This window comes from Ixodes scapularis, unplaced genomic scaffold (assembly GCF_016920785.2).
Source record: "Ixodes scapularis isolate PalLabHiFi unplaced genomic scaffold, ASM1692078v2 PGA_scaffold6__148_contigs__length_123643588, whole genome shotgun sequence".
Lineage (NCBI taxonomy): Eukaryota > Metazoa > Arthropoda > Arachnida > Ixodida > Ixodidae > Ixodes > Ixodes scapularis.
In genome coordinates this window covers 57,008,101-57,032,153 of record NW_024609881.1, presented here as the reverse complement: position 1 = coordinate 57,032,153, position 24,053 = coordinate 57,008,101, and the positions used below count along the sequence as shown (strand labels likewise).

Genomic DNA, 24,053 nt, shown 5'->3' with positions numbered 1-24,053 from the left:
GTAATTCCTACTACACCAGAGTTTTATGGCCAAGGGGCTGTCGCGATGTCCGATTTTTTAATTAGTGGAAAGTTGCCACGTCTCATCTGAAACCACTAGATTTTAAAAGAATTTTGAGAGCATGGATAACGCTGTGATGCCCTAATGTTACTACTCCGGCAGCCAGGCTAGCGGCGCAAATATGCGGATAGGTTCATTGACAAATTTTAGTTATGTCTTGCAGTGACAATTAGCCCCGTACGCTCTGTCCGTTTATTTTGGAAAGTATTCCCAATGAACTTTTCACAGGGACAAACCGATCCAACAGGTGCGCCAAGGCCCCCTCAGACAGCAATTTTTCCCAGAGTCTTGATGTGGCAACACCAGCCTCTTGCGTTTGTCTGCAGCCACCAAAGCAACTTGACCTTACTATATTTCGTCATCGTGATTAGGATTGTAACTTTTTTGCACTATTTAGACAAAAAGTTTAAGTAGCATAGCGAATACTAAATAGTCTTTAACCATTTTGCAGTATAGCCTCGGCAGAAACCGAATGCTTTCCGTCGACTCGCAAAACACTAATGCTCGTACACGATTTCTACAAACGTTGACAAGTTTTGTACCAGATGTCGCCGACCTTCATTTGAAGATTGGCGACATCTGGTCCACAAAAAAGTTACTATACAAATACTTAAGGACGACCTTATGAACCAAGAGCCTTGCAGCTCAAAGACTTGGGCACCGATATGCCCATAGCTTGATGCCGATCAAAGCTATGCGTGCACCGTCTTCAATCCTGAAGTGCCACAGAAAGCTGTCCCAGAGTATAAACTGGAAGTCTACAAAGCTTTCGGACCGGAAGCACCTAGGGACCGTGGTCTGCGCATATTTGCCGAGATAAAAAACTGGCTGGTCACCTGGGTGGAATGGAAATTTTTATTAGGCATAAAATTATATACAAGCTGTAACAAAATGTGCAGTCTCGAAAGTAACACGGGACTCTAGCTTGGCAAGACTGCGTTCAACAATGTCTAACCATCGACGTAGCGACAAAACTAATCGCGCTTTGCTCGCACTTACTGGCCAAGATGCCATAACAAGGGCAAGACGTGCGCCACGTGGTGCCCGCCAAGATGCAAGGTGGATCCAGATCTGTAAATCCTCCCTCAAAGATTGAGACCCTTCTGCCTTCCGCGGGCACGCGTTGAAGACACCGCTCCCCTTGCGCCCCTTCCCCTCCTCCCTGCCGCACCCCCTCGTCCGCGCGTCGTCTTCCGCGCCGTTGTCCGCTCCCGCGAGGAGTCCATGTCCTCGTCGATCTCGTCCTCGCTGCTGTTGCCCGCGGCGCTCGACGCACGCCCCCGTTGGCTCGCCACCCCTGCCTCGATCCTGCGCCGGATCTCCGCCGCCTCCGCCTCGGCGCGTCCCGCAAATTGGTCCTTGAGCCTGAACAGTGCCTCCTCCAACTTATCCTCCGTCAGCTCGTCGCCCAGTGCTGCGAGGCGGTCCGTGGCGCGCACCTCCTGTATCTTCACCGCCTCCACAATGGCATCGGTGCAGTCCTTCTCGACGAACAGGTTCACCGCCTGCTGCATGCCGATGTCGGTGAGAACAATCATCCGCCGCGACTCTTCGACTGTCTCGAAGTACTCGCGGACGAGGTCTTCGACACGCGACGTCGCCAGCGCGTCCTCGTGCGCGATCTCGCGGAAGTGGTTTACGTCGACGCCGGCGGCAGTGTGTTCTGTGCGTCGCTTGGTGAAGAGCACGATGTCGCGCGGGTTGGCGACACGGTCCTGGAACATGCGCGCCAGGAGGTTGCTGCTGAACGTCTCGTGGTCGTCGCCGTGTTCTACGCGGAGGCGGATCAGCGGTTCTGCAGGTTGCCGCGGATCGTCTATGAGGGAAGCAAGCATGTTAACAATTAGTCTCATTTCTACGAAATTTGCAGGTCACATTCGTAGCTCTAAAATGCTATGCAAGAGGACGCAAAGTTTCAAGTTTATAGATTAATCCTTCAAAGGATTACATAAAAGTACATTGAATAAACGCTGCACCCTCTGAGGGAATCTATTGCTTAGAAACAGTAATGATAATGGCCAGTTTTTTTCAATGAGGCACACAGCAGGCACGCTATAATTCAAACTATTATTTAGTACTGGTTAATTCAAAGATATTTTGATTGTTCTGCTATGCTTTTGAAGTATTTATAAGCCGCTGAATTCTAGGGGTGTTTTCGTGCAATTCATACTTTTTGTTCTCACGACCCTGTTGAGCGTGCCTCTTACCGAGCACCGGTGCACTGCAGAGCTCGCTTCCGTGAGCGTTGCTTCTCCGCAGTGCACCGGTGCTCGGTAAGAAGCGCGCTCGATGGGGCTAAGGATCCACATAACTTTTTTGCTGGATCAACAAACTTAAATTTGTTTGGGGGTGTCGTATGCTGTCGAAACGGTCCACAATGGACAACGTTTTGGAGGGGTGGAATAAATTTGCACATTGTGCCAAAGTTTCATGTGCGGCATACCTTCTTACGATAAGTGAACCTGTATGGAGGAAATCGTCAGTTACCTGCTTTGTAATGTAGCCATCCATATAACACGCGACATCACAATTCTATCTTTCGTCATATGTAGACAAACCTCTCATAATTCATACAAAATTTGTGGCCTCCTCTAGTTTGGTTTGATGGGAGTCCACTGTATGGTATAACACCTGTGGGAAGAAATCACGGCATACTTGGGTAGTAATTCAATTACAGTAATTGAATTACTGTAATTTAATTACTTTTCCTGGTAATTTGTAATTGCAATAATTACTTTTGGCTAAAAGGAATTGTAATTGTAATTTAATTACTTTCTAGCGTCAGTAATTGCTAAATTTCAGGCACAATTACAATTACTTTTGCAAGATTTTGCGGAGGCGGCGTTTTTCCCCCCTGGCCACGGAACGACAGCACAGCCAAAGCGACAGGGGAGAGAGTGTCTCCCAACCTGCTCAAAAAAGGGAAAAGAGGGATGGGAAAAAGAGGCTGGGATAGAACGAAATGAAGGATTTTGTAGGCTGTAAAACGATTTAGTGAAGAATTTGAGAAATAATTTGATAAATGAGGGCTACATTTGCGTCCGTTTTCGTTCCTGTCGTAGTTGAATCTGACTCTTCGTCTCGTTCGCTTCCTGTTTCTCCTGTTTCTAGGGGTCTTTCTTATTTCTCATTCCCACACGAGGGTCGAAGTCGAGCTGGTTGGCTCCGATCACATCATCGCGTCGAGGCGGGGAGGTTCGAGGTTCTCCTTACGCGTCTTCGCCGCTAGCATATTCGCTTACATATTTCAGTCAAGGGTGGGGTCTTTTTTGTTCATGAAATTATTCTCTTTTCTTTAAGAGTTTTTCACGCCCTTCTCCTCTATCTCGTATGTTGGTACCACTAACAGTAAGTCGTGCTACTTTTTAACATCGAGGCGAAGAAGCAAAGAAGCAGCAGGTCTCATTAACACGACTCACCCTGCAGGCCTTACTTCCAACTGTTGTTGCTACACTGCTCTTGCTTCTCCCAATCCTCGTCTACCTTTTTGTATAAATCTTCATTATTTAGTGTTCGCTCTACCTAACCCTTTCAACCGTCTGTCAGCCTGATTGGATGGGATTCCAAAACTTACAAACCGCGGCCTTAGACTGTAGGGTGCTTGTTTTTACATTTGTTGTTCGTTGAAGGCTTCTTTTTTATATATAGAGGGCTTGGCTTGGCACTTTGCTTTTACACCTCTATCGTGACCCTCCACGCGTTGTCCTCTCGTCCTGGCCTGTGGAACCGTCCCGAGGCGCGCACTGCTGCTTTGCATTAAGAACCTGCGACAGTCTTATCTACAATGGAAAAGGAAAGGCTGCCGGGGCATTGTTACAAAAATTCTTTAAACATATTAGCAGCAATGTAAAAAATATAATCGTGAGGGGCAAACTCTCCGCACCGTCTCTGAAAGCAAATTCAACAAACTGAAAGGCGACCTCCAATTTGCAGAAGGAAACATTTGTAGGTAGGCAACTTTTTTGTCACTTTCAATAATACTTAGTTATAAAAAAAAAAAAATAATGGCTCGTCTATATCTTCCAGCTGAAACACGCTCAAGTAACTCATGAAATCGAGGCGTCTAAGAGGCCGCAGTTTTGGAATAATTCGTGGATTCTAATTTTCGCGACGCGGTGGGGTCGCAATATAGATTCCAATGTGTTTACAAAAAACCGGAATTGCTCGGGGGACTTATTTTTCGCGAATTGTAGGCGATTCGCGAAATTCGCGAAAATAAAGTCGTTTACAGTGTGTCATAATTTTTCGAGGTTGTTCTTGCCATGCTAAATTCAAATCGGTCTTTTTTTATGAGACGCCGATACAATCATTGCTATCCTAATGATTGACTACATGACGATCCTAAATTTATTATCTACCTCAGGAGCTTTTTGGGTGTTACCGTGCACTGAATTAACCCAGAATCCCTGGCAATAGAGTTGCTGCTATTGCAACACTAGTTTTGTGGAAGGGACCACAGTTCGCGTGCTACGGTTACCCACATCCGGCATGTTACAAGTCCACAGATAGGGAGAGGCAGCGAATCATCGTGGCTGAAATGTTTTCGTAAGTTGTCGTATATTTAAATGTTTGACGTCATTTACAAGTATCTCTTATTAGCCATTTTTACGTGAGTTTTATGATACCAGTACTGTCGCATATTTGTTTCCTTGTATTATTTTAAGTTTATTTTTTGTTGCTTTGACTTGGATACCATTTGCATAAGCTCTGAGATTCAACTCGCACCTGTGGATTTTGTCGCCATTTATTTTTCTATTTTTTGAGAATATAAGAACGCAGGAGTTCATTACTCCAAACTATTAAGTTCTATAATCCATTTAACAAATTTCATAAAAGGAAAGTAGAATGCATACATTTATACAGCGGCCATATAACTCGTTTACAGTTATATGGCCCAAGGCGGGTAAATCTCAGAAATAAGTAATTGTAAAGTAATTGCATTACTTCTAAAAAGTAATTTGTAATTGGAATGAACTACTTTTGCGTAGTAGTAATTGTAATTGTAGTTAAACTACTTTGGAAGCTAAGTAATTGTAATTGTAATTAAATTACATTTTGAAAGTAATTTACCCATGTATGAATCACGGTATGCACTGAGCACGGTGAAGTGTCACGTTGTTGCCACAGTGCAGACTTTTAGGTCTAAACGATTGGCTTTCGCCAGTGCTTTGCAAGAAAAAAGATGCTCCAGATTTCGTAAAGTGCGCTATACGGACAAGCATGTTTCCCGAGAGAGTGATGCGTTTGCGAGAAGAGATGACCACAACGCACCCGAGCGCTCGTAGGCGCACTTCTCAAGAAACTCCTCCACCTGCTCCGCGCAGAAGTCAAGCTCGGCCTTTAGCAGGTCTGTGATCACCCTCCGAGAGGACTTGTCCGTGAGGTCGTAGAGCGAAATGTCCTTGATGTAGAACGGCCGCACCGTCAGCAGGGGAACCTGTGGTCGGAGACAAAGGACGTTTAGAAAAACGGCTTCCACCTAAAGGTTCATCTGGGTTTGTAACGGAGAATCTGTAATACTGCTGGCTACTGGTAGTTGCCCGTAACGCACTTCCTGTGACGCGAAGCCTAGCGCCAAAATTTACCAGTATAAGAAAGAACCAGAGAAAGCATACGAGTGCCCGGGTTCAAACCGGGGCATCTTCAATTGTGAATCCAACAGCGCATGCGTGAGAAAAGCGAGTTTGAAATGTCGTAGCGAGACAGCAATCGCGCGTGCACATACAACAAGAGAGCATGTAGGAGACGGGGAAAAGCACAGATGCCTGCTTCAGAGGAAAGCGGGAGGTGCGAAATAAGTTGGGGGAGGGGGTGCACGCGGAACTGCAGCACTTTCTCTCGGACACAGTGCGCAAGTCATCGAGGCATTAGGTGCGTAGCTGGTTCCCCCGTGCAACAATACAGCGAAGCAATACAATACATTCTGTGTTGCATCTGGGAAAGCGGCAAATGTTGTTCAATTTCCTTTCAGCGAAGGAGACCGCTACTGGTACATTCTTTAAAGGTTGTCCACTACTTGTGCAGCACCCATTCCAACTTGCCTGCACTCATGTTATATTGAATGCTTTCACCATTTGCATACCAAACAAAGGCAATGAAAGCATTGAGCCAATCTTAGAGTAGAGACATCATAATTATGGGTTGCAATTTTTTTTAATGCATAATGCAATGTTGGATGCATCCAAGACACTGTGGGTATAAGTCACTTGTACGTAGGGGTTTCGGGACCGGTTGCTTGGAGCCACGATCGCGGGATGGACTCGCACAAACCGAGAAGTGCAACCACGGCAGCAGTTGCGCAGGCCCAAAAATTCAGAACACAGTCCACGTGCGCTCAATGAGCTGGTGGGAAAGCCAGACTGCCGCCATAGTTGCGCTCCCTGGTTTCTGATGACATCCGGAGATCCCAGCTCCCGCCAACTGGAACTGAAATCACTAAGTTCAAATAACAGAAGGATTAATTGCATTATGTGTTGCAATGTATCCTTAGCCACATTTCATGATTAGTGATGCAACATGCATTTATGAGTTAGGTATACCTCGGCAAAACTCACCGCCAGAAGTGAGGCGAGGGTGAATGAGATCATGTTTGGTGAAGGGGATGAAATAAGCGAATTTATCAGTCTGGTGAGGGGCATGAGCTCGGTCAGTTCAGTGAAGGGCGCAAGTTTGGGTTCAGTGAAAGATGCGAGTCCGTGAGTTTGGCGAGATCACGAGCTCAGAGAGATGATGAGTGAGACATTGAAGGTGTTGGGGCAACCTTGAGGGCGAGTTGTCAGTTAATTTCTAGCCGTGACTTTGAGGGATTGACTATATTTTTATTTTGAGCTGGTTGTGAGTTCAACCTACAATGCTGACCATTGTTCAGAGCAAGACAAATGTAACCCAGATATCTGATGCCCCTACTCCTACAACGAAAAAAAGATAGGGTCGCGATACCTTCGTCATCTTGTGCCGTTTCTTGCCGTCGAAGCGTATCTCCAGGATGCCGACGTGCTTGGGCACGGCCTCTCCGGGACACAGAGAGGTGGCCACCGAGCTGCCAGGCTGAGTTACGTGGAACCTGCAACGTGCCACCCAACTGTTTTATCCTCTGGAGCATGCAATAAGGGACCTGTTCTAGGCCAGCATCAGCCCAATACCCTCGCATTCTGTGCTACAGGGAAAGGAATACTCTACCTTTTTCTCGTTATTTCGCAATGTAACGCACTCTTGTTCTGGCAGTTGGTTAACACAACATCCCCATTGTTGCACCAAAAGAAAGTCAATGCCACATTGGTTGTATAATAGCCGATTCTCATGTCTGATGTTTCCCCGACATCTGATGATATATAATGTCTTGAAGTCTGATGTTCCCATTGCAGACGCGACATTTGGCTAGTATGGTACAGCTGCCAATTTTACAAAGTGCTGCTAATCTGCTAAGTCGTATTTTGCACAGAGGGCCCGACAGTAGGGAGTTAAATGGCGGCCAGCACCTCCGCTGCAGAAAGGAAGTTCGGTGAACGCACTCCACCGCTAACCTGGGGTCTTTGAATTACAAGAATTACACATAACAACCCCTGACCCTCTAGAAGATATAAAGTATGGCACAATGTATTATCACAAAGTCGGCTTGTTCTGCACTTCATCTTGCAATAACTTGGCAAACAGCAAAGGCTACGGTCCCAGCGAGCCAATCGGCGCGTCGGAGGGAGACAGGTGGCCACACTCTCTCTCACTGGTTGCGCACAGTGCTGTCAAAGTCTCAGGCTGGAGAGAGGAAAGCCACATTTGTAGGAATTCTGAATGAAAGGCTAATTCTCTGGGGGGACAAAGACGACGTCTAGAACACACAAAAGATATGGGTAAGAGGGGAGTTCCTCCTTTCTTTCATCTCCAACTGTTACACTCTCGCCCCTATACTCTTAATCACAGTTAGTGGGAACACGGGAGCGTGTGTCGTCGGGTATTGTCGGAGCACTCCAACGGCGCTCAACTGCAGTCCATCCGCAACGCTGCAGTTGCACGCCCGGCCGTTGCAGTGCACCGACAGTACCCGATGCCACGCACTCCCGTGTTTCCGCTAAATGCGATTAAGATAGTACCTTAGGTAAGGTCTGCCATGCGCTTCGTCTCCGTCGTTCCTATTGGTTCCAGAGGACCGCAGCATTTGCTCTCTGTCAAGTTACGGTGAAACGAAGTATAGCAGGCAGCAGCTTCCGCCCATAGGCCACAGCCTCAATATAAACTGCTCTGACCGATAGAGCATCAGTGAGCATCGAGGTCGGTGACCACACGGACAGCATACCTCCCGTTCCACTCTGGCTCGATGCGGCACTCATGCTCGTGGCCCCAGACGACGAGGTCGAGGAAGTCGTCCAGGAAGGTCTCCGGGATGTAGTCGGTGGCCCCGTGCTTGGCCCGGTTCTGATGCAGCACCATGAGGTTGAACCAGTCCTCCGTCTGCTCGCGGGGACGCAGCATCTTCACCTTGCCATCGCGGAACAGCCTGCGAGCCACACACCCGTCGGAAATAAGATGCGTTTGGAGGTCGACTGGAGACGTAAAGGACAATGTTACGGTGCCCGGAACGCGTCTCCAACTCGCATGTCTCGCGCCCCATTCCGCCCATGCATCAACAGCGGTGTCGTGCTGTCGGATGTCCTGATCCCGGTGGTTGGTTGTAGCAATGCTGGCATAAACCGCGAGCAAATGTGCGTGTCGCCGCCGTCGTGGCGTTCCAGATCCCGGCTGTCGAAGCTTCCGCGGACCGTCTGCCACATACACCGTTTGCCGCTGCAACACCACCAGGATCGTAACCGGTGACGATGCAACAGTTCTACGACGTCATCCGGCAGAAATTGTGGGACCAGTTTTTAGGACACGGCAGACACACCAGCCGGGGACGTGTTCCAAGCGGGGTTCTCGCATTGAGGCGTCGCTTTAAGAAGAGCCCAAGCCGTACACACCTGTGCAGCCGCTCGTCCCGAATCCAGCCAAGCCCGTAGAGGGCGAGCAGCGTGCGCCCCTTGCGCAGCAGCAGTGGCGACAGGCGCACGTCCGTCATGTTGGTCACCTTACCGAAGTAGTTGACGAGCCCCGACGTGGCGAGCACGTCCACCACACTCAAGTTCTCCGAGCCAGTCGGGTCGTCGTGGTTCCCGTGCACCGTGAACACAGGGTACGAGACGTTCAGGTTGGCGTCCTCGTAGTTGACGTTGGGGAAGGCGCAGAAGCCGAAGTTCTCCGATTGGTCGCTGAGCATCTCGAAGCGGACGGGCTTGTCGCCCAGGCAGTGCTGGCGCAGCAGCTTCAGCGTCTCGTGCTCCACCCAGCGTGGCGGCTTGTTCTCGTGGAACATGTCTCCGCCGAGCAGGATGAAGTCGACCTCGTGCTTCACGGCAATCTCGAGGATCTCCTTGAAGGTGTTGATGGAGTCATTTTCTGCGGCAGTGGAGAAGTAATGTAGTCCGTGAAGGACGGAAGGAGGTACAGCCGTGCCTCAGTAAGATGGACACCTCCGTTTGCCTCAAAAAATTTTCATAATTCAAGTTGTCCACGATAATGAGGCAAAAATGCATGTATTCACCCGATTCGTCCTTGAAAATTTTGTGCACACACCGGGGCATTCGTATTAAGAGACCTGACTGTACAGACGAGACAACGACATATGACGACACAGTATGAATCTACAGATTTTTATTTTTTAAAAAAAGCTTTTGAAACCTAACCTAGTCTGCAGGTAAGTTATATGGCCACAGGGACTTAATTTAGGGGACTAATCGTCACGATAAGTCGAATGACCGACTAAAATTTGTTAACTAACTTCAATTAATGAAAGCAAACACACCCGCTTCATCCAGCCTATCCTGCACACGCTTTAGTGGCGCCTTCTTGAGCCGTCGACACGAAGTGTGGCAGCCGTGAGCGCTCGCTGAGCTCACTATCCCTCCTCTAGTTCACGGCCACCCAAGCCAGGACCAAGGACGTCATGAAGGAGGTTATTTTTTGCCTGTTTTTGTCATTTTATTTTGTCTATAACTTTAGAATAAAGCGAAATTCGAGAACGAAAAGATAAGTTTCACTAAGTTACTACACTCAGTGCGCTCAGGTTCGGTGCAAATTAAAAACCAGTCAAAAAGTCGTTGCAGGGCCCCTTTAAGCAAGGTTGTGATAGGCGCCGTCAACTCACTAGTTTGTGAGGCGTATATACTCCGTTTTGCTATAAATGAGAGCAAAGGAAAAGCTACAAGGAGCCATACACTTTGAGCTGAAGTGAAAATGTCCTTCGAGACAACACGCTCCAGAGCAGGGATGGCGTAAACGCAGATCAGGAGCCTCGTGCGGCTTGCGGCTCACTGGTAACCTACCCCTCCTCGACAGAACATAGGCGTACATCTGTGATAAACAAGCCTTATACAAATTTAATGGAGAAAGGTTAGTCATTGCGATGGCAATTTTTTGCCCGAGGTCTGCTACAGTACTAGAAAAGAAAAAAAAACTGTGTTCAATGAGAATATTGTTGCGATGAATATGCACAAGATCGACAAGATGGTATCCAGGTTATTTGAGAGAATGGATACACCTGAAATTGTGAGAAGTCCAGAATCATATGTAGTACGTCTTAGTCGCAGTTAGCGGGAACATGGGAGCGCGTGGCATCGTGTACCATCAGAGCATTCTAATGGCCAGGCGCGTAACTGCACTGTTGCGGAGGCGCTGCAGTTGGGCGCGGGTCGTCGGAGTGCTCTGGTAGTACACGACGCCCCGCACTCCCGTGTTCCCGCTAACTGCATTTGAGATTGTACCAGTGCATGGTCTGAAAAGAAAGACAGCTGGCGGGCAGAAACCTGATATCCCCAGCGTCGAAAAAAAAGCGCTCATATCGTGTTCGCGATAGCAGTGTCGCGCACTGTTTTAGCACGTCGGTCTGACTCACGGTAAAGATGTCGCTGGTCTGCCGCTGGCGTGGCCTAAGAAGAGGGGAGGAGCCTGGGAAAGGGGAGGGGGAGCGGCTATTGCGGAGCGCCAATGGCAAGGTGCGCGGAGGGGCGCGCGCCGGGAAGCAGGCACGGAGGCTGCGGGCTCCTATTTCAGTTGCTTTGTCAGAGTACAGATGGCGCTAGGAGCGCGCTGTCGCGTGGAGTGGGGAAGACGGGGCAGACGGGCGCAACAACGACGCGGACAGCGCGGACACCTCTTTGAGTTGCTTTGTCAGAGTACAGATGGCGCTACGAGCGGCGCAGTGTGCTCGTGACGGTTGTGCGCCTTTGCGCTACGCGGTGAAACGGGCGCACTGTCGCACTAGCGACGCCGGCATGTTGTCGCAGCCCTGTCGTGACGGCTCTTGCGGCGCGCCGCCGTGTTTCGCTTGCTTTTGACGGCTCTGCGCTCGGTCGCGCGTCGTCGCTCTCTAGGCGCGCTTATGGCGCTGGTCACTTGATGAACTCGCGCTCACTTTTCTGCGCGCTTTTAAACTGCAGATGACGGGGCTCTGTAGCGCTTTTGAGTGTACACATTTGAAAAGTGATGGCAGTGAGGTCTTGTGAAAGTAATTCGGAATGCGTAAAACAATCCCTTTTTGATAGACAGTTTGACGTCTATTTTTAGATTATTGGTTGTCTATCAATACTGCTTTTGTTTTAGCAGTCTGCTAGCTGAAAGGCTCAAGACAAACAAAGACAACGCACTGGGTACTTGACCTCTCACTAAAGGAGATGAAAGCGAGGAACAGAAATAACTCTCGAACGGTAATAAAGTTGTTATTTTTGCATGAAAAAGCAATGCTCGTAAATTGCGAAGGGAAATGAATTTCCTTATCAGATATTCCTGCTTTCTTTTCACAAATTTCTTTTTCTTTTCGTACGTTTGTTAGTTTGTGCACGGTTATTGTGACCCAAAATTGGAGCGAGCAAGGCAAAAGGCATTACGGCGCAAAGCAGCAGGGACTGGGTTAAAGAATTTTACATATATCCAATTTTTTGGACTGCACAATTAGTTCACATCTCTCGCCCACCATCAAACTTCTCACTCAGTGTATCAATAACACGAGAAAAAAAAAAATACAGTAGAAATATTTCCACTTCTGTAGATGATCAACCCAGTATAAAAGGCTCAGGATCAACCAATCGAGCGAGCACGGAAATAGAAACCGGAGCAGCTATCATCCAAGCATTTCAAACTTCGCAGTGTAGCAACTGCTGCCAGGCGAAAACAGTAAAAATAAAGGAACAGCTGCACTGCGCGAAAAACTGGCTCCCACGCCACAATGCCCGATTGGAATTTTTTTTTTTTTTTTCTTTTTTTCGCGGTGGTGTTTAGATACGTGTTCCCCACCAATACAAGCCTCGTCATCGTCCGTTCATTAGACCTAAGTTATAGAATTTATTGAGGTTTTTTGTGTCTTGTTTTTGTTCCCGAAATACCTGTCAACGTGCTCTTGGCATTACTTGACTGCGCGCTGGGCAGGGGACGTCGCGGTGTTACAAAGTCCCTAGATAAGAGCTTCCTACTAGTTGCGACATTTCTTGAGGCGCCGACTGCGTGGCGGTACAGTTTTAAGGAAGCGAATGGCGGCGCACAGCAGAAGACTGAACGGAATGGCGCCATTTTGTTCCAGTGGAATCTGCTTCGTCATTTGTATACATGCCTTGAACCTACGTCACATGACGACGTTGAACACCCGTAACACCCATGGTGGTGGTTGAGTCGATGGTGATTCGCGGCAAGAGCCTTGGTAAACTGCGCCGCGCTTGGTTGTAGCCCCGCCCAGCGTTTCGTCGGCATGCCCCGCGACAGAGTGATCATCAAGTTAGAAAAAGTACGAGCAGCAGGAAAGGAATGCGGGCGCGCATTACTGAGTTTGAGGACGGATTTCATAGCGGCGAGCGACCGCACTTTTCTACCGTTGTTTACGTTGGTGCACACCTTTGCATCGGTTTTCTCCGTTTGTCCTGTAGTTACCCTTGGCCTTTCGTTTCATCACGCCGTTTCCACGCTTCAAGCGCGCATTTGGGCTGTTTGCCCGGCCAGACGGCGATCGGTCAGCTGCGCCGCTGTGTGCACGCTCACAGAGACGCCGCCGCCGGGGCATCGGCTTGTGCCGTCTGCGACACGATAACCTTTGCAAGGAGAGAAAGTGTGCACGTGAGCTGTTTAGGAAATATAATTTAAACCTTGATACAAGGAGAGTCGTCTTGTTCAGTTTTTTTTTCTCCTTTTTTCAGGGTTTAGATTATGACGATAACCTTACTTTGCTTACCAGTACTTCGCAAGATCGTCAATGTTTTACTACAAGCGGCTCCTTGAGCCGTCCGTCACAATTGAAAGCGCGCAATGAAAAAAAAAATTTTTTTTTTTGCCGACAGGATGGTTTTTTTGCGTCAAAACTTCGTTGGCGGCATATGGAAACTTTTTGCTCATAGCGCAATCGCACCCACGCTAGCAGCCGCTTGCCGCTCCTTTTATAACGTCACATTTCTCCACATCGCTAGCAGGGAATCCCGATGGACAATGCCCCGACCAAAGCAATAGGGCCATTGTCTCAACGTACAGCTATGCCTTCCCCTCTCCCTCAAACAGCGCCATTCGCGTTAACCACACCCGCGCCGAGGGGCCAGACGTCCTTCGTCGCTGTGTCGCCATCGAAGTCCGGACGGAGGAAGAGGATAATCCATGCGGTAAGGGATAATCCCACAAACGCGCCAGAAGCTAGGAGAAGGCGGAATCTCTCCAAGGCTGTCGGGACGAACTTCGTCAGTCAACTCAATAATCCTTCGTTGGAGGCCACGTTGGCGACCCCAAGGCGCCTCTCGCTTTGTTCCCGGGCACAGCTGACCGGAGCCATCCGCATATTTGTGTACTCTTGAATCCGGTATGGGCGACGAAAAAATAATAAAACGCTTCAACCTGTAAATAGTAAAAAAAAAGAAAAGATAGAGGGGCGGCAAAACGAGAATGTGTGACGAATGTCGCGGAATTGTTGTACATTACAAAAAACTGGGAAGCAAAACATAAAGCGAAACAAAGGGCAAATGAACACAGATACGGTATATAGAAACGATGTGAAAAAGTTGAAAAAAGAGGGCCAATTTCCGAGCGAAAATGAATCGGCGAGATGAGATCACGATGGCGCAGGCCATTTCTAGTACTCGAGACATGGGAACCGGGACTCGTAGCCGGTTGCCTGCGGGCTGCGTCTCGGCGAGTCGCGGGCCGCATGCGGTCCGCGTGTTTGAGACCCCTGATCTAGGCTATCACGAACAATAGGCGAAAGAAGCGATGCCGCCGGCATGATCCTTTCCTCGTTATGTCATCACTCTAAGTATCGAAGCCGATTTTATATAAAGGCATTTTGTCTCGTTTGTAGGCGTTAGAAAACAGTTACGATAACGCGTCTTGCTCTCTTTATGGCGCACAAAACAAACATTATTGGCCTCGAGACCCAGATTGGATTGTATGGAAGCGTGCTTTTGTTTATCTATGGTTCTCTATGAGGCATGTGGTGATTCCATCTGTCCACAATGCGGGTGGAGGCAAACCATCCAGACCAGCGGCACAGAGCACGGGCAAGGGTACAGAGCACGAGCTCTTAGCACTTGATCCCAGTGCGCGAGCGCTGCATTGGCGTCTCCCATGGCTTCGGCCTCACGCGCGTAGCATTCCTTTTGCTCCAAGTAAGTGTAAAACAAAGCGTAGTTCTGATTTTCACCGTATGAGCCGTGTCGATCGAATCTCGGGGCGAATAGTCGTGGTGACAGGCGAAGTGCGCAGTCGAAGCTCCGCCTCCAGCGCGAGCTCTCTCGTCTTGAAAGCGGAAGAGTGCTCACGCAGCTGTAGGGAGTATTCACTGGACGCCATATTTGTGGGTGCTGTTTAGAGCGCATGCTCAGAAAGAGCTCACATCAATAGGTTGCTAAGACCGGCACTCTTGATGGTGCGGAATGCATGTTGCAAAAGAACTGTGCAAGCTCGCAATCAGCACGCGGTCAGCATTCGCGCACACAGCTATGGCCGACAGTAAATACTCCCTATACACGCAGCCAAAGTACACTCTAGCCAAAGCGCTGCGAAAGACAAAGAGCGCGTGATGGAGGCACTGACTGTAAATGCCACTAAGATGGCCGCAATGCCATCAAAATCATCTCTCTTTTTTTCTTCTTTTTTTTTTTTAAGACAAGAAAAACAACTTTGTTCTGCGACGTGCCGGGATCGTGGATTTGTACAAATTCGTTTTGTTAAACGTCTCACTTTCCTCAGTTATTCGTCGTTTTGTTGCTCTCTCGTCTTGAAAGCGGAAGAGTGCTTACGCAGCTGTAGGGAGTATTCACTGGACGCCATATTTGTGGGTGCTGTTTAGAGCGCATGCTCAGAAAGAGCTCACATCAATAGGTTGCTAAGACCGGCACTCTTGATGGTGCGGAATGCACGTTGCAAAAGAACTGTGCAAGCTCGCCATCAGCACGCGGTCAGCATTCGCGCACACAGCTATGGCCGACAGTGAATACTCCCTATACACGCAGCCAAAGTACACTCTAGCCAAAGCGCTGCGAAAGACAAAGAGCGCGTGATGGAGGCACTGACTGTAAATGCCACTAAGATGGCCGCAATGCCATCAAAAGCATCTCTCTTTTTTTCTTCTTTTCTTTTTTTTTTAAGACAAGAAAAACAACTTTGTTCTGCGACGTGCCGGGATCGTGGATTTGTACAAATTCGTTTTGTTAAACGTCTCACTTTCCTCAGTTATTCGTCGTTTTGTTACATGTCATTCGTAGTGATTGGATGCAAAAAAAAGAAAAAGAAAAAAAAACTGACAATTTTTTTAACACTAGAATTGTTGCACTACCCCTACAAATGGGCGGTGCAAGGACATTCAGTTGGAATGTGTTTCACTTTACACGAGTTTACTGGCGCTCGTGGGACCCAGGTATACCCGCACGCAACACCACTGACCGAGAAACTTCTGAGCGTGTTCTTTCAGTCTATCCTTCGCAAAACTTGATGACGTAGCGTGGGGGTCGCAGTGTTGGTATAGTCCCCTAGTGATAATATTTAAATGCGGCTCATAGATTGAACCCGAGCATCGCGTGAGCACCCGATTTGGACTCGTGATGATCGATAGCTCGACAAGCATTCGGGTATAGTGGCTCGTGTGTCCGATCGCGGCAATCACGACGCCGAACCCAAATAATGTCTGAAACTCAGCGCGTGTCCTGTGCTTTGCCAACCTCAGCGTGTGGCTATGATCCACACCGGCGGCATATCATCGGCTCCAGATCACTCGGCCGCTTGTTCTGACTGCAAGTTGAGAAAATAAACGCTGCTTTTTTTTTTTTTTTTTCTTTTTTCTGCGACGTTCATTTCGTGCGGAGAAAAACGAACGCGTGTTTCATTGGTCATGAACGTGCAGGGATTCGTTCTAAGCCAGGGGTTTCAAACACGCGGCCCGTAGGCTATCAGCTTCGAGTCCCGCGGTTCCAATGTCTCGACCGCTAGACATGGCATGCGCCGTAGTGATCTCGTGTCGTCGATTCATTTTTGCTCGAAAAGTACCTCTGCTCTTTTAACGTATTCACATAGTTTAAACTTATCCGTGTTCATTTGCCCTTTGTATTGTTTTATTTTTTGCTTTCCAGCTTTTTGTAATGCAAGAGCGAGCTATTCGTTGAGGGATGCATCTCGGTTGCGCGATCTCTCGATCAACAGGAGCAACTGCCAAAAATAAAGCTAAAAGCTCGGGATTCTCGCCTTCAAAAAAAATATAAATATCACCATCAAAGGAGTCACGAAACGATTTTTGTACCTTCGCCAATTACTACTTAAAATCACTCACTAACGTTAATAACTGAATAAACTTGACTTAGTTTTTCTTTCTAGGCAATGGGCAGTCGCTAAAAAAATTCGAGAAATATCTATATGCATCGTCTATCCCCTCAAATCTAAGCCAGAACAAGCGGCCACGTGGCCTCGTGCCAATCCTATGCCGTTAAACGGCTCCAGGAATCCAGGAATTGTTACGGCTATTCTCATCACCGCAGTGGGTGGACACGAGCCACGATCCGAGTGTCCGCCGAGGCATTGACTGTTACGAGCCGAAGTCGAGTGCCCACGCAGTTGTCGTGTCTAATCTATAAGCCGACACTCAAATAAGTTTGAGACCACTGTACTAATACCCCTGCCAGACGGGCACGTTAAATGACATTTGAGCAAAATGACATTACAGCTCGGCCAATCCGCGTGTTTAATAAGCCGCTGCGCGTGCACCCGCCACATGCAGAACTATAGCATCACGAGCTGATTCGCCGAGCGATGAATGACATTCGATCAAAATGACATTTACCTTCCCGTCTGACGTGGGTATAGGCCGTATTCGCGCAAAATACAGAATTTGTTTTACCGCCCCCTTTATGGGCTAGTTTTGATTTCGTCTTGAAAGAGCAACATATAATTGTTTTTCTCTTTATATCCAACGGTCGCATTATGAATTGTATTTGAAATGAATACGCGTATCTTGAAATAGATCCGACTTCTGTGTGTAAAGTGCATCAGTTTATTCAGTGCGACTTAAAACTCTGTTCATATTCATCGCAGAATAAAAAATCTACTATATTTCTCCTTATTCCTTATTTTACTCTTCTATGCTTTGTCTTACTTTCATACAGCTTTTTGTGTTTTTATTTGACTCTCCGCATAGCTGGGTAGTCTAAAAAACAAGAAAACATAATAGTTTCAGAGTGCCAGACTTCTGAACGGTACGTCCCTACGGTGGGTTTGTACGATTGACGTATGCCAGCCATGTCTGAAGAAGTCAACTAGAGGTGACGATACGTGGGGAGAAACAATTTCAGAGTAAAAGTAGCACAATATTTTGGCTCAATAGCGTTCTGAACAGTTTGTAGTCATAGATAGTAGTAATAGGGACTTTTAGCAATCCGCTACCGTGTTTCGCGTACCGCACTACAGGAGCCTCTGAAGCATGCTTTTAAGGGCGCGCCCCGATGATACCTTGAGCGGACGGTAGCGCAGTACGCGGAACACGGTAACGGATTGCTAGAAGTTCCCAATATCAATGTAGAATTCAATTCGGAACCTAACTCAGAATTCGCCACCGTCCGAAGCATGTGCACTTGCGCCGCCGAACAACTGCGCGTTTCAGCACGTGTCAACGCGTTATGATCCCCCCCCTCCCCCCCCTTACACACACACACATATTATCTGGCACTGCCAAAAAAGTGTCGTTAGATTTCTGTCCATTTTTCCACGACTCCCATTCTGCGTATGTATGACGGTTTATGAGTTGATTGGGAAACTCTCGTACATTAAGATTGATCGAATTCGCTTGGCTTCTTTCGTGCCTTTGTCAGACTGGCACAGTCTCCGGACCCCCTGGTATCGATCGGCAAGCTTGGGAGAATGAAACAAACAAGGGCTCGAGATTGAGTATGATAATTGAGCTTAAAGGTGTCGCACTAAAAAGGGCAACGAGGATTTCTTTTTTCTTTTTTTTAAGAGAAATAAATTTTGGTATTAAACTATCACGATACTTATGTTATGAAATTTCTGAAATGCTGTCATAAAGAAAGAGAAAGCAAGTGACTGCAAAGCAAGTGGGAGCCTTCCGGGAGCCGCGAGCGAAAGTGTACGTCCACACGGCCACAGGCGGTCACTGGCGGTCACACGACAGTCGACAGCACGACAGTGACCGCGTAGCCAAAGGGTGCATTGGGAGCGGCCGGCGCTTGGAGGACGGTGACATCACGATGTAGGGGACGCCCCGCTTCTTAACACTGTAAAGTCCCTTCATTATTAATTTTACAAGTAACGAGAAACAATCCAAATGACGGGGCCCATTCCGCTGAAACAAAATGGCGTCATTCCGTTCAGTCTTCTGCTGTGCGCCGCCATTCGCTTCCTTAAAAGTGCTCCGTCAAGCCGTCGGCGCTTCAAAGAATGTCGCAGCCTGTAAGAATTGCTCTTATGTAGGGACTTTGTAACACCGCGACTTCTTCTGCTCTGCGCGCGGTCAAGTAGTGCCGGGAGCACGTTGACAGGTGCTTTGGAAGCAAAAAACAAAACACGAAAAACCTCAATAAATTTTATAACTGAGCTCTAATGAACGGACGATGACGAGGCTTGCATTGGTGGGGAACCCGTATCTGAGCACCACCACAAAAAGCAAAATTCCAAACTGGCACCCTAACGTGAGGGCCGGTTTATCGCGCAGTGCAGCTGTTCCTTCATTTTTATTGTTTTCGCCCGGCAGCAGTCTGAAATGCTTGGATGATAGCTGCTCCGGTTGCTATGTCCGTGCTCGCGCGATAGGTTGATCACGTACACAAGTCGAAATATCTCTACTGTATTTTTTTTTTTTTTTCATCACTTGATACACCTTGTGAGAAGTTGTTTTGAAGGTAGGTGAGAAATGTGAGCTAATTGTGGAGTCCCAAAATGATATATGTATAATTCTTTAACCCAGTCTCTGCTGCTTTGCGTAGTTGTGTTTTTGGGCTTGCTTGCTCCAATTTCGGATCACAAGATCCGTACTGAAACTAACGAAAAAAATGTGAAAAGAAAACATAAATGTGTGATAAGGAAATTTATTTCCCTTCGCAATTTTCTACCGTTGCTTTTTCATGCAAAAATGATAACATTATTACTATACGAGAGTTATTTCTGTTCCCCGCTTTCATCTCCGTTAGTGAGGGGGGGGGGGGGGGGGGGGGATCAGGTACCAGCACTATACGTAATGCGTTTTATTTTTTTTTTTTATATTGAGCCTTTCAGCTAGAAGACTGCTAGAAGAAAAGCGGTATTGATACGACAATTAATAACCTAAAAATAGACGTCAAACTCTATCAATCAGGGATGGCTTTATATATTCCGATTAAATTTTACAAGACATCACTGCAATCACTGTTCAAATGTATAAACTCAAAAGCGCAACAGAGCCCCGTCATCTGCAGTTTAAAAGCGCGCACGAAAGGGACCCCAAGTTCATCGCGTGACTAGCGCCATGTTTAAAAGCGCGCAGAGAGAGCGACGACGCGCGACCGAGCGCAGAGCCGTCAAAAAGCAAGCGAAACACGGCGGCGCGCCGCAAGAGCCGTCACGACAGGGCTGCGACAACATGCCGGCGTCGCTAGTGCGACCGTGCGCCCGTTTCACCGCGTAGCGCAAAGGCGCACAACCGTCACGAGCGCACTGCGCCGCTCGTAGCGCCATCTGTACTCTGACAAAGCAACTCAAAGAGGTGTCCGCCTCCTTGGTGCGCCCGTTTGCCCTGTCGCCCTGTCTTCCCCACTCCACGCGACAGCGCGCTCGTAGCGCCATCTGTACTCCAACAAAGCAACTGAAATAGGAGCCCGCAGCGCCCGTGCCTGCTTCCCGACGCGCGCTCCTCCGCGCACCTCGCCATTGGCGCTCCGCAATAGCCCCTCCCCCTCCCCTCTCCCAGGCTCCTCCCCTCTTCTTAGGCCACGCCAGCGGCAGACCAGCGACATCTTTACCTGACTCACTGCGCAGCGCGTCCTTGGCCTCGTAGCCCAGGTGAAGGTCCGAGGCGACGAGGATCTTAAAGGTGTCCTCTTCACGTCGACTCATTGTGACCGCTTCTCGTGAACGTTGGGCTCAAACTCCGCTTCACAGCATTCGTAATTCGTACAGCGCGCTAACAGAGGAACGACAACGCCGACAAACACACGCGACGCACGTCAGGTTTTCGCGGGAAAACGGTAGTCGTATGAATAGACTAAGCAAGGCAAGGTAAACTTAATATTTCGAATAGGGTGGCGGCTTGCGCCGCCTAGGTTAATTTGACGTTTTTATCACATTTATTAGTTTAGTATAATCTTGTTTTATGCCAGCCGGAAGAGTAATAACAAGATAACTTCATTAGCTGATTTTATATTCCAAACTGATATACAGATTAGCACGATTTTCTACGTATGCAAGTTATTAGCAGTTTCTGCAGCCTTGCTCTCGGTCGTAAAAGTGGAAGCCGTTTACAACTCCCTGTAACACCGAATTAGAGCGCAGCTCTTGAGGAGGAGGAGGGAAGGGTACGGGGGGGGGGGGGGGGGGGTCAAGTGACTTGGGGGGGTCACGTGACCTTAGAGGGTCACGTGACGATGCCGGATGTTACTGGCTATACCCTTTGTATCGGGTGGTAGCTTGCGCCACCTAGCCTAAGTCTAAGAAAGACAAACATTTGATTTGATTTCTCGCGCCCTTCTAAGCCAATTTTCTACCCCTTAACTATCACCAGGTAGTGTGGGATATCACCAGGATGACCTTCGGGGGATCGGGCAAAAAAACTAAAAACATCACCCCCCGCCTCTTCCCCCCGGCGAGGGAGTCGCCAATTTTCCTCTGGTCAGACCTTGTCGGCGTTACCCCCGCACCGGACCCACTGGGAGACAGGGTTGAGACTTTGGGCCGGAGCCACGCGGGAGGGAGTCCCAATTTTCCTCTGTCCCGCCTGTCCCCAGCTGTGCTAGTTAGTTCTGCATCATTCAATTTTCCCTAGATAATTTCCACCAATCTTCTAATCGCCTCTTTGTGACTGCAATCCTCTTCTCCTCCGTCCCTCCATCGTCTCCAGCAAACCCCAAGGCCCCGTCCAGATCTGTTACCCCCTCAGGGAGTGCAGGACGAAGCCCCGTGCACTTTAATACCAAGTGCTCAAGTGTCTCACTCTCATTATGGCAAGCAGCACATAAAGTGTCTATCTCCTGAAATTTAGCCCTATACGTCCTCGTCCTCAAAGCCCCCGTTCTCGCCTCGAACAGCAAAGAACTTCCTATTGAATTGTCAAAAACATTTTCCTTTCTTATGTCCTGCTTTCGTGACCTGTACACTGTTAGAGCTGATTTATCCTGCATTCTTTCTTCCCACATTTTCCTCTCTGCCTCTTTCACCCCTTTTTTCACTGAAGTAGTCTGTTCAGCCCCATCACCAGTGTGTAGGTATTTAAGTGTAAGCTTTCGAATTCGGTTTGTCCATTTTGTGTTTAAACTTTTCATGTACAAATATTTGAATACCTTCCGTGCCCACCGCGTATCATCCATTTCAGTCAACCTTTGTTCAAATTTCAACTTACTAACTGCCTTCCTGCTCTCAAAAGACGACCATCGATGCCACTGATCTCAATGACAATTGCTGGATCGCGCTTGCCGCTCCCGCAAGTGAAGCCACCGGGCGTCACTCGCTTGGGATACGATTTGCCATTTTTGCTAGCCTTTGCTGCGGTTTTCCAGCGTGCTGACGACACGTTTTCTACTCGTTCGTCGTCATTCGCCGAAGAAGTTTTTTGAAGACTCTGTGTATTGTTGAGACTTTCCGTTGTGAACACGTGGAAAATTTTACGAAAGTGCAGTGTCGCAGGAAAAAGGCACAACGCGTCGAAAGGAAGGGCTGGCGGCGTGTTCAAAGCATCCTTGGCCCACCGAAGTGCCGTGTCTCTGTGCCTTCGCGCGCTTGGATACCGACCAAGAACCGACGCCGTGTGAATGTGTTTAGCGAGTGCAATGTGCGTGAAGCCGTATCAAAAGGTACAACTCGTCGAAAACGTGTCGCCGGTGTCGCGGCGTGATCAAAGCTTCCTTGGCACGCCGAGTGATGCATCTTTGTGCCTTCGCACGCTTGGATACCGGTCAAGAATTGACGCCGCGCCAAAGTTCTGAACGTGTGTCGCGCGTAGATGCCTTTAGATTATTTTATATATATCGGCCACGGAGTTCTGGATCGTCCAGCTGTTCCGGTGAGTTGCTATCAATAAAAGGGGGAGATCTGTACGTATTCTTATGTACTATATTAACCATGGCTATGTCCCAAATCTACTCTAATAGATTCCGTGGGAGCACGAATAGGGCAACGTTGTGGAGCCAGGGGGGGTTTTCGAAAGCAAAAGTACAAGACGGCGAGAATGAAAATCTTTGAAGCGCGGCTGATATGGTCGTGTGCAATCTGTTGACCAATTACAATTAGGCGAGTCGCGTAGGTTGATAATAAGCCAGCACTGATCAGTGATGAGGAGCTGTTGTGCACGGTATTGTGTAAATCGTCTAAGGACGAAAAAAAGACGTACCTTCTCCCCATCTTCCGTCGCTAGTGGACGCTGGATTAAGCTCGTTCCTAAACCGCGAGGGGAAAAGACGCTGATCCAGAGGCACGAACAGCTTCACGCACATTGCACTCGCTGAACACATACACACGGCGTCGGTTCTTGGTCGGTATCCAAGCGTGCGAAGGCACAGAGACACGGCACTTCGGCGTGCCAAGGAAGCTTTGAACACGCCGCCAGCCCTTCCTTTTGACGCGTTGTGCCTTTTTCCTGCGACACTGCACTTTCGTAAAATTTTCCACGTGTTCACAACGGCAAGTCTCAACAATACACAGTCTTCAAAAAACTTCTCCGGCGAATGACGACGAACGAGTAGAAAACGTGTCGTCAGCACGCTGGAAAACCGCAGCAAAGGCTAGCAAAAACGGCAAATCGTATCCCAAGCGAGTGAAGCCCGGTGGCTTCACTTGCGCTGCAGCGAACAAGCGGGGAAGCGCGATCCAGCAATTGTCATAGAGATCAGTGATCGATGCCATCAGTGACGATGACGATGCGGATTCCGATGACGTCATCAGCGATGATGACGATGTCAATGACGTCACTGATGACGTCATCCGTGATGATGACGATGACGTCATCGGTGATGACGACGATGCGGATGCCGGGGACGTCATCAGTGACGTCACTGATGACGATGCGGGTGACGTCATCAGTGACGTCACTGATGACGATGCGGGTGACGTCATCAGTGATGATGATGCGGATGCCGGTGACGTCATCGGGCAGGTCACGTGACCTCGGCGGGTGGGGTCACGTGACCCTGGGGGGGGTCACGTGACCTTGGTTACGCCGCTCAAGCCGGGAACGGGCCCCTAAGAGCTGCGCTCTAAAAACACCGAATCAGGCATTCTACCTTTCGAGATAATTTTTGTAATGTAAGCCCGAGGAAAAG

General features: G+C 48.5%; 1 protein-coding gene across 1 annotated transcript; it reads right to left on the bottom strand.

Annotated features, from left to right (window-relative positions):
• Window positions 1-894: 894 nt before the first annotated feature.
• On the bottom strand, window positions 895-21,006 carry LOC115328622 (double-strand break repair protein MRE11). The gene is made up of 6 exons (XM_029989935.3): window positions 20,556-21,006; window positions 9,012-9,486; window positions 8,351-8,551; window positions 7,000-7,123; window positions 5,332-5,497; window positions 895-1,876 (listed from the first exon to the last, which is right to left on the bottom strand). The coding sequence occupies exons 1-6, from the start codon at window positions 20,638-20,640 to the stop codon at window positions 1,146-1,148; spliced, it is 1,782 nt and encodes a 593-aa protein (XP_029845795.2). The 5' UTR covers window positions 20,641-21,006; the 3' UTR covers window positions 895-1,145.
• Window positions 21,007-24,053: the final 3,047 nt, after the last annotated feature.